The sequence below is a fragment of the Hylaeus volcanicus genome, chromosome 4 (assembly GCF_026283585.1).
Source record: "Hylaeus volcanicus isolate JK05 chromosome 4, UHH_iyHylVolc1.0_haploid, whole genome shotgun sequence".
NCBI lineage: Eukaryota > Metazoa > Arthropoda > Insecta > Hymenoptera > Colletidae > Hylaeus > Hylaeus volcanicus.
In genome coordinates, this window is record NC_071979.1 from 9,957,634 (window position 1) to 9,969,290 (window position 11,657).

Below are 11,657 nucleotides of genomic sequence, written 5' to 3' on the forward strand. Positions count from 1 at the left end.
TAGTTCACTGAGTAACAAACCATTCATTTAATACGAATATTTTTATCACTCGCAACACGCATTAAATGTTTTTGTTTAATGTCTAACATTTCTATCCGCGCCTATTATACTAAATACCGCAATCCGTGGTAGAGCATCGTTTTTCCGTTGGCAGGGCGAATAACCGTCGAGATGGGCCATTTGCGATAGCGTACGAAACACATGGAATCGCGCTATTATGCGGCAAGATTAAAATTTGAATTGTTACGAATACAAATTTCAACGTTGCGCTTCGCTCTAAGTATCCGGCACTTTCCAACCGGCAATAATGCAGTTTACGGAACCGGAACGCGTTATCGTGTACACGCTGAAGCTAAACAATGGTTAATCCAATCGCGCAAACAGCGCTAATTTCCCCTCCTACTAATTAAACTTTAACGAGGGGTAAATTATCGCTTTTAATCAAATGGCGTCAACACAGAATGAAGGCGCCCTTCAACTGTTTCAAACTTTGTTATATCGGCTTCCTCTAATCCTTTATTTGATCAGTGCAAACAGCTTGTTCGAATAGCAAGTTTCAAGTAGCATTACACGTGGATGTTTTCGTTTAACAGAATTCGAAATTGTTTTCATTTTACTCTGTATTGTGTAAATCAATTGGCGCCTTTTGCCGTTAATACTAAGAATAATAATAATAACTACGATAACAATAAAAAAAACATTCCTACCGATCGATTGTTGCATCGTAAGAAAAAGTTTTATCGTTCATCTTACTGCTGCTAATATCCAGAAACGCGTAGAAATGACCAGAAAAACAATCCTACAGTCGTTAATTAGACGATTGCCCGTCGACTTCGTGATCGTATCGACAATCGTCTCGAAAACGCTCTTCGTCTTCGTAACGTTGGCGTCGATCTCGCTAGCCGTCAACATGTCTTCCACGGCGGAACTGAGGACACACGATCTCTGTTCTGGATCGTAAACGTAACCGAATCTGCAAACACATTCGTAACCACCCGGCATATTGATACACGTTTCACCATCCTCCGAGGAGCAGTCGTGTTCACCCCGGGTGCATTCGTTCACGTCGATGCAAATGCCGAATCTCGAGGACCATTCGTAGCCGTGTTCGAGACACTGACAACTGATATTTATTTGATTCGTTATCAAGCTTACAAAGTCGTGATTCTCTTGTCGATTTAACGAGCATTCCCTCCGCACTGTAATAATTAAGAAAGAAATACGATCACTTGATTTACGAAACGATTACATTTCAAGGTGTTTATCATGACATACGTGCAGTAAATAAGCAGATTTCCATTGGCAATTCGTTCGTAAAAAGATCGACGTTTCCTCACATTTATAGCGAATACATTGCGAAAGCAAGGACAACAACCAAGGAAAGCAAATAACATGCAAAAGGAGAGATCGAAGAAAAATGTGATTGAAAACGAGAGATTAATTAATTTGACTCGACGGAAACAGCAAATTTAATTATGAAATGCAGCTTAAATATTATTGCCTCGAACGAAAATTTAACTTGTATGTTTGAAATTTACGTGAAAATTAATAGGCATACATATTGTCGAGACCGTTAATGATCGCGGTAACGAGGTACACGGTCGAAGTAACGCAATCTCCCCGAAATGAAATTAGCTAAGGTATTTAATCCTGAAACAGAAGCAATCCTCTTAACGACATAGGTATTAAGGTAGTTTCTACGCACTTGCGGTGTTCCCAGAGTAGCAAGGATTGAGAGGCGACTGTTCGCAATCAATTGTGTATCGAATGTGCCTCATGGGGCAACAATGATCGGGGCAGAAACTATAAAGCGCGCAACCGTACGGTTTCGTGTCATCGGCTCGGGGATCACCGTTGTCTGCTCCATATTCGATCTGGCAGTTTGCGTGATTGCCACAGGACTCTCCGAAAATACTCAGCTCTGGCACTCCGAGCATCGTATACCAACACATGTAATAACTCACGGTAGTTCGCCACTGGAATCGTTCTAAAACAGAGCGAATTAATTTTCTTTTAAGGTGCACAGATGATGATCGAAGCGCGAGGATAATATCGTTATTCTCTTTTCTTGATTAGAAGAGTCTCGAGGAAGGTTTGGGCGCTTGCCTATTGGACCTTGGAAAGGAACCATGGTTAGATTGTCACGCCTCTGGGCCATCTGACAAGCCTTTTGAACGGACAGAAGCTGTTTGGTATTGTTCGCAAGATTCCATTTCTGTTCTTTCATGATCGTGACGGTGTCGTCTTCTCGCCTGAGGGCGGTAAGCTTAATAGTCCTTTCGAGATATTTCAGGCACTCGAGGAAGCTCGCATCGCAGTGCCTGCACACAATGACACGCATCACCGATACCAGAATTCTTGCAATTTCTGTGTCGCGGTCGTGTTTCGGCATCTGTTTCGCGGAAATTCGACATCGGCATCGACATCGAATAACATCGTTTGATACCAGCGAGCGTGTGCCACAGCCAATAACAAACAGAGAGCAACGTTCTTTAACCCAGGAAACCTTATTCGATATACATTAATGCATATTTCGTTAAGTGAAAATAGGTAACTCGTACAACCGATGGCAGTTAGTTCCTGAAACTGACGCAAACGATTCGTTCCGATATCTATTGTAAACGAACTAATTAAAGGGTAATCGAGGCCCGCGAATAGAATATAGATTTCTCTTTGTTATGCTAATTTAGAGTTTCGCATATTGTCAAAACATTTACGAAACCTAGCAATTATACCGAGGAATCGACAAACACGAGTCAACGATGTAGTTATCGAATAATTCTACATCCAACAAAGCATTCGAACGGAGCACGACGTCGAGCCAATACCTGCGTACTTCCCAATGCAAAGATCTCAAAGGTGGTTTAGGGAATTCCTCGTAAAGTCTGCTCGGTGAATCCTCGAGGCTCCTGTAATAACGCCGATCGAAGTCCTGGAATTTGTGCGCTCGAATATAGTACGCGACGTCTCGGATAACCTTGTTCTTGTCCCAGTTAGCGTCCCACTCTTCGGTGCCATATTCCACGTCCGGCACGTCGGTTATTTTTATATTGGGATCCATAACCTGTTCCGTCATTGGCACGGTTTCGATTTCCCCGTCCTCCTCGTTGCTCTGCGTTTTCGTCGATGCCATCTCTGTCGTCGATGCTGCAATCACCGATGAAGGCGTATCGTTAATGTACAGATGAAAAAGCGCAAACAATATTATGTTCATATTGCGTCGATCATGTACTGTTCGTTGTAAAAGTCAAGTACAACCTTTCTGTTTCAACAACGATCGCGTGACATCGAGGTCGTCGCGTTTTGTCGCGCGATGTCCTTTTTTTTTCAAAATCGTTCGCAGAGAAATTATGGATGACAGCTCGATTTATTTCGAAATAGATACCTAACTGTATTATGAAACTTTCGTCGAGAATCTGTAAGCAAACTTTCGGAGAATCTGGACTCGGAAAGCAACTATTCTCCGTGGGAATGACTGGGCATTTCTGAGCTCGATTTCTAAAACGGATCGAAAATATCCAAGTTCCGGATCGACAGACGGAGCCCATTTGGTCGAGTCTCGCTCGACATCGCAGAGGCGGTCGGTTCTTGCGGACGTATTTCGTTCTTTTCTCAGATTGGCGAGCAAATGTTGACCTAGTTTCAGCTTCGGATTGGACGTTACTCGCTCTTCCGAAACTGCTGACTAGAATACGCGATGAGCGAGAAGTTACGATGGTTGTTACGCCGTCTTTCTCCCACGGGAGGACCATCGACCACCCGAAATTCATGCTGGAAATACAATTCTCGTATCCCAAACGCTTTCCCTGGCAAGTTCATTTTTATCGTCTTCGGTTTCGTGCGCGAAATGAAACCGGAAAATAACCGAGTCAACCTGTTGGCGATTGTTCGTACTACGGAGTAGAATTGTAGTGGTCCGTACGAAAAGTAATGAAAACGTTTGTAGGATCGTTATTCGAAGTTCCATTCGTTACGAAAACTATGTACTTTGCCAAAACTGACCACTTGCAATTTACTCGAGCAATGGTGAGTAACCTGTAATTTAACTAGGAAAACACTGAAATACCAGCGTTGAAGCTGGAAAATCTCGACTATCGACACGGGAACGTACACAAAGACGTATTTCTGTACAAAGTGTTACGGGAAACGTGTCGCTTTCAAGCATTGCGATAGGTCGAATCGCTCTTTAATTGGCAATTTGAGATAAGATTGAAATACAGCGCGCGATCGATGCGAAAGGAAGCGCTATCTCGGTAACGTCGAAACCAATCCAATGGGACCGTGCAAAACCACATTGAAAATTCGATAGCAACGGTTCTGCCGTACAGTGCCGTGTGACAATAAACTAAAACGAGAGAAGCGGTTTATCGTCGCGTAAAACTATCCGCGCTTTCTATACGAATCGCATGCGCAAACAAAGTACTCTTCTTAAACGCGCCTTGCACGTTGCACACGGGACAATCAAATCGTTACTCAAAGCTTTCTCGTCGTATCAAAAATATATATTTTAACACAGTTTGCAGGCAGTTCTTTGCAAACCTAAAGTATGATACTATGTAGTTATGACACTAGAAATGGAAAGGGAAACACGAATGACACGGTTCTTCGAGTGTTTCGCGGAAATAAAAGCGAAAGGAAGGAAAGGGGGACGTACAACCGAGCGTTGCCGCAGCGAAATCCATTTGACGATTGGAAGCTTCCGCGCACCTTTGATCCACTTCGTCTCGCGAAACGATGAACCATAATGGAGAGTGCACCATTTTCGTCAAATGTAAGCTCGCACGAATCGTGCGCCCAAGTATTCTTCCGGAAGTTCTCGTTGTTGGAAGAACAGACCTCCGTTTAAAGATTGTTCTATTTAACTCTTGGTCTTGGTCGGGAGAACGTGTTCCTCTCTGGGAGATTTCGAACCGATGGCTGAAATAAAACAAAAACAGGATGGACGGGGAAGGTCTGAGAAATCGTCGAGCACGTTCTTATGCGAATTATGTTTCCGTCGCTTGGGAAATTTCGAAATTAATGGGCTGTAACGATCCCGAAGGAAGCTACACAGTGCCGAGACAATTCCGACTGTTCGGCTGTTACTCGGCCAAGAGGGAGGAAATAAAGCGTTGCCGAACAGCCTCCGGCAACAATGCTGAAATCCATTTGGGAGATGACGCGCGCGTACAGCCCGAGAGAGCAGATTTATCGAAAGCTTTTGTATCTTTGATTCCCTTCGAGTCGAGACCCGATAAACTAATGCGGAAAATGTTTATTCGCCGACGTCAACTGCTGTTTGTTTATCGACAGGAAGAGGTACGCTGCATTCCGTGTTTTCGATTCTTAGCCCTTCGCGATCGACAATGTACGTAATACGTACGCGATTTAAGAGGGAATTCCAATTATACTCAGATTCCGAGAAAGGACTATTTTACGCGTTCGATGTATAAACGAGTCGAGTTCTCGACCTTGTCGCGATAGACCGAATTAGACGAGGGTAAAGAGGTAGCTTTAAAGCCAACCCTTCGCAGAGCCCGTCGATAAGTAACGGAGGAAGCCGCGGAGAAGAATGCAGAAAGGCCGGAGAAAAAGCTCAAAAGGAAAACTTTAATTGCTTTCGAATATCGACGAGTATCGCGAGATGTCCTTTAATTTGAAAGTCAATCGTGAGACGTGAAAGGCGCGAGCAACGGCCAATATTATTTATTCGAGCACCGAGTGAGAGAGGGCTCGTGCTAGGAAAAGAGTTCAATCCTCGTAACTCTGCCCAACGGCTATGTAAAGACATCGATCGATGCTATATAGTCCGATGTTGTTTTCAACGACTTTTTACAATGATAAATCAGTCGAAGCACCTGGAATGCGCGTTGTACCCTTAACTCGTTCCTCGTTTTCCTTCTTGTTTTCGTTCGGAATATAGTTACACGAATGAAACAATCGAGAGATTACTTATTTCGTATTATTACTGTTGTCAATTAGTCATTTTCTTCATTGCGACATGGATGGCGAGGCTGAATGTCGTCGTCGATATTGCCGAAGCTGCCTCGGGCGTTGACGAAGAAAAACAGGGAACAACCGTAGCCCCATTATTGGAAAACTTACCAGTCGTCGAACAATCCTTCAACCGTGCACCTTTCCAGACCGCGTGCTGCTTACCGCTATCGCTCCTTTATTTGTAACCCGAAAAATGAACGGTTTTAATGACCTTGATGCGGAAAAAGGAGAAATGTGACCACAGCAACCCACATTTCAGTACCAGGAGAGGAAATAAAGAGCGTGAATCGCGAGAAGAAAGATGCTTGCCATTCCTGCCTGGACCCCTCCAAGAGGACTCGTTTTTACTACGTTCAAAGCGCGACTAATTTTTACAAAAAACTTCCAAGTTTCCAAGTTTCCTCGTCAAGTCCAACCTTTCCATAGATGTTATAAAATAGAACGCTATTTGAAGTCAACGAAGTCGTCGTGTTTGAGGAAATTGCTAGGAAGAGCGAGTGAGAGAGAGAAATAAGCGAATCGAATGTCCATTACTAATCGCGTCACGCAGCAAACGCTCGAGGGATTCGAGTCGGTGAACCGTGGCATCCGAAAACGTGGAACGAGCACTTGCAGCCCAGATGTACCGCGTGAGATGCAGAAGCCCGGCATAGCCGTGGCTAGGTACTGCACGACGGACAGCCATGACTTCTATGGGATGTCGCGCGTCCCTGTACTATTTTGTCGGATATTAATGGAAGCCAGCTTGATAAATGAGCTGGTCGTGGGAGGCACGCGAAAAGATAGGGGTGACTCTCCGTACTCCCTTCATTCCACGACTACCGCCTCCGGGCTTTAGAGAGAAAAGCCAGTCTGCTGTCCTCTTCTTTTGTCACCCTATCCCTTGGCTAACGGGTGTTGGATAAATCCTGGATTTTCCGCGCGCGTCTGGGAATCCGTGATTGAGAGATATGATAATTTTATCGGATAAGCGTGCTCGATCGACTTATCGCCATTTAAGTGAAAGCGTATTAAAGGGTTCCAGTGTCGAAGGGTCCGATAGATTTATGGAGAAATAAATGGTGTCGATGCGCATAACTGATAGTATTTCAACTGCTTGGGACATGTGTCAAATAATTGGCTATCGTGAAATACGGGTATTCGTTACCTGATAATTGACCAGTGAATGGATCGTTTGAAAACTCGTTTCAATCCATAGTGGAACCGCGAATTTCAATATTTCTTCATTGAGAAGCCCATTTATTTAATTTCACGTTTTACATTCATTAGTTTTTGATACGTTTTTCACACGGTCGTTGTCATTTCATTATTAACTCAAAATTTTGTTACTTTCCGCTCGTTATTCTTCAATTGCAAACGCATCGCTATCGAAAGTAACACAGTGTTTATGGTAATTCTTTCCCACGATTCGTCAGACGGTAAAAAATGTATGACAGACGTAAGAAGTACGCAAAGTCCCGGGCAAGTGTGTCGCAGATGTTTTATCCCTAACGTCGCGTGCATTCAAAATACTTAAACCGAGGGATTTAGATTTAGAGTGACAAGTATTTTCAGACAACTGTACATCCTTCTGGGAAGTAAGAATCACAACACACTTCCAGTTTTCATCGTTACAGAGCTATTACTACTATTATTTACCGTGTTACGTATTTATTCATTCTGTTCTTCCAAATAAGTTGGCCTTAATGACAGCATAAGTAAGCCTCACCTTCCGCTCCGTATACGTAAATTTTATTCGTTGCGATAAAAACATTATTTACACCAAACACGCGAAAAGTTCGTTAACTTTCACGCTATCCCAACGATTCGCCGGACAGAGCCGTTCTTTTTTTTATTTTTGCACGAAGCGTAGAAAGCAAGAGACGAAATATCGTGCGAAAAATGTGAAACACATGTATGGAGAATTTTCAGATTCCAACAACCGAGTGGAAAAACACGGGTTAAATTAAAACGCCGATATTCGCATTCACGAAGTCACTTCCGCTTATTTCATTCGACAACTCGCGCACGTACAGCAACTGTAATAGAAATTGATGTAGATGCGTGACATATGCGTCGCGAAACGCGCACACCATCCGGATGAACTAATTACGCGTATATCGAGTAACGAGACAAACCCGTTTATCGATTCAAATTAGCGAGAAATTCTGAATTAACGGAACGAATCGAATGGGTGTCGGTTTCTCTCAACTTCCCTGCTCGAGGCGAACGAACAGCCAACAACGACGATACATATCCAGAGGAGAAACTGAAAAAGGGATGGAGACATGGAAGGAGACGATATTTCGCGCGATTCGTCGATTCGCTCGACTTTTTAGCGCGATCGGCTTAATTAACGACGAAACGACAATCGGCTCTTCGATATTAAAACAAAATGATCCGGTACCGTAGCTGTCGTCGCTACGGATTTTTGTCGTTAATTATCAATTGCTGATTCTTCGAACGATCTACACCTCGCTGGAGTGGAGGGTGAGTCGATTTGCATGTTAATCGTGCATCCCATCGACGTCGAACCGTCGATACGGAATGTCGATAATTAACGATGGGTTTTCAACAATTTTTCCATTGGCTCGAATGGATGAACCAGTCGGTCAGATGGAATAAAAACAAAGAGACAGATCCGTTAGCTACGCCGATGACGGGAATGATTAACGATATAATCACCTTTCCGCGTCGCGTACCACAGACCCGTCACGCCATGCAGGCTAATTTTCAAGTAGCCGAAACTATATCCTAACCTTTGATCGATATTTAAACGACAAATCGAAACATTACGTTCTGGCTCGAAGCGAATCTATCGCATTCATTTATTTACATTTGTTTTCCTCGAGTAAAAAATTGGATCGATTTGTCAGTTTTGAAACTATCGAAAGTACTGTAATACTATCATGGATAACAACGTTTTCATTACCCTACGCAAGGCAGAGTAAATATGTGTCGTAACACGGAGTCATCGCATTAATGCACGAAGGCGAGGTGTAATAGCCATCGGTTGTTTATCAACCTAGCCTCGAATGTCTCGGATTAGGGTCGCGACAAGTGACACTAATACAGAAAGTGGACAAACAGATGCAAATCACAATCGTAATTCGATTTCTCTCATTTAATAGTTGCGGTGGTAGAACTTGTATCGAACCCCCTGAACATCATTAACGCCTCTTCAGCAAAGTCCCTCGCGTGTCTCGTCCCTGTGGATTCCGTTACTATACCCTGACTGATGAATATATTAATAATGCCAGGCACTGGTAATTTCCAATTTAACCTAACGTTCGTGTCTTGATTACAACCTAACTCTCGATGTACACAAGTGTTGTTTTACAGATTGACAGTCGAAAGCTCCGTCTAACAATCCTGGACGGTTCGGTTAACCATCGAAAACATGTGCCGGTTCGAGAATACGGACAATGGCCGGCATTGTTGCTCGCAATCAAGGATGTTTTGAATAAGCTTCGACGAAACATTCGTTTCATTTACTAGACGCATAACAAGTAGAAGTTGGAGAGAGGAATCTCCGTTGCATCGCCATGTTCGTAGACGGCGACCAAGTTCGTTATATCTACTACCACTTCCAACTATTCGCAGAAATTCACCGTCAGCGTGTTGGCGCTGCTACGGGGAATGCTAATCAAGTTTTCAGGTGGTTCGTAATGGGAAGGGTGGGCTAGGAGAATTAATTCCAGCTTCAATTAATATCTACGGAATACCGCGCTTAACGATTTCGACATTCCGATATGACGAGCGTCTCGATTGTTTCCCGAGGAACGATCGTGTATCGGCTATCAGCTTTCCCATTTTTCGATCGAGGATCGTATCCTCTCCGTGTCACCGATATGAACGTTATCTGTAATTCTATCGTAAAAGGAAATCACGATCGTTAATCTTTATTATGATAGCATCGTACGCAACCGCTCTCTGCTACACCGCTTCTTCTTCTTACGTTATACGTTGACACTCTCGTTACAAACTAAACGTCTGGTTGTTAAAACGAGACCAACGTCGGTTTTAACGTTATCCTTGCGAAATATGCGGAAAATCATCCCAACGTTTCCTAAGACACGTTCCTCGAAAACAGCCGTCTGTTCCAAGGAAGCGTTGTCGCCTCGGAAACCAAAGCGACACGATCTTCCGAGGTAACGAACGCGGGACAGAATTAACGAAAGCCTTAATCGCGAAAAGCTCGGTTGCCAGTCTTTCGTGGTGGAAAGGAACGCTCCTATTAGACGGGATAGCGCGATTATACGACCCTGTCGCGAGGAACGTTTTGTGAGCGACGGCATCAGCCCGCTCCAATTTGGCTGTCCAGGAAGGAGCGTGGCGCGGTAATACCCTGGACAAGCTGGAATCGTGCTTGTCAGCTCGGTTACCGCGAATAATGGATGCGACGGTAACTCACGTTAATGAAGCGCGCCATTTACATCTCCTCCACCTTCTCGCGCTGGCAACTGCACGCTTCGCCCCGTCGCGCCTTTGATGGCTGCGGAAACGCATCCCCCTACGGTTTCTGCGTTCTATTCGGCGTACCCTCCGGTCCAACTACTCGCGGAAAACCGACCGCGAGTGGTAACTCCAGTCATCTCCTGCTCTATGCATCCTTGCGAGGATCTCAGGAGTCGTGCACTGCTTTTTACGCGGCTGACTCTATTACACTGATTAGTTAGCGAGAACGAGATGGAACGGAACTTTCAATAACGTTCGAACTGGTTAATTTCTTTACCATTCGGACTAATGAACCTACCATTTCAGAATATCTGGTACAACGAAGTACTTCGATCTTGGTACATTTTTATTTCGCGCAAGACATGGAAAAAGCAAGGGAATTGAACGACGCGGAACAACATTGCCAAAATGTGACAAGAAATTGGTGAAAGGATGCTCGACTCCCCGTAGTAATTCTGCTAGAAATCGAGGACAAGAAGATTCCTTTCTTCGGAAACAAGTCAGGAACACGAGCCGGAGGTGACCCTGCGGCCACCCTGAAACCGTGAGCACGAAATGGGTGGGTGCGAAACGGAGTAGTACGCTCCCTTTTACTCCCAAAAAGCCTCGAAAAGAATGAGAGCGAATAGCATGGATCCCATCTTCTTTCGTCCTTTGAACGAGCAAACTCGCAGACTGGTTGGGTGCTAATGGCGTCTTGGGACGAACTACGATTCGAAGGATGCGGTCTCGGTCGCAGTAATCAGATAAAAATTTCGCAGAGAGAAGAATAAACGTATCGTACGTTCTGATTATTCTCATCATTCTGATTATTCATTAAAACCTTGATGATGCCCCTCATAATTGCTCACTGAAAAACCTGGAGCAACCCGTGTTTATCGATCTTCGAATGAGACGGAAGGACACGAAAATATAAAACAAGGTTAACCTAGCGCTTGACCGCATTCGATCCCTAACCCGGATCATGGTAACGTCGAGAATATATGTATAGAAGGTCTGGGTAAACCTAGATAGACCAGCCCATACGTCACCTAGACATAGGTAATACATAGAATGCATGCATGAATCTAGGTAAATCTAGTTCATATCCGATCTAGATGCAAATATTACATAGAAATATGTATACAGGGTGAGATACGAACCCCGCTGATACGTTGCGTGATACTTAAGTAAAGACTCAAGAAAACGACTGCAACATTCTCAAATTTACACAAAATCTGAGATGCCACTCCATTCGGTGGAGA

The 11,657-nt window shown here is 44.0% G+C and overlaps 1 protein-coding gene across 1 annotated transcript; it reads right to left on the reverse strand.

Moving 5' to 3' along the window:
- Positions 1-744: 744 nt before the first annotated feature.
- Positions 745-3,133, reverse strand: LOC128875166 (mesocentin-like). Its single transcript, XM_054120540.1, has 4 exons — positions 2,829-3,133; positions 2,107-2,321; positions 1,706-1,987; positions 745-1,199 (listed from the first exon to the last, which is right to left on the reverse strand). Exons 1-4 carry the CDS (start codon positions 3,131-3,133, stop codon positions 745-747), a joined length of 1,257 nt encoding a protein of 418 aa, XP_053976515.1.
- Between the last annotated feature and the right edge of the window lie 8,524 nt (positions 3,134-11,657).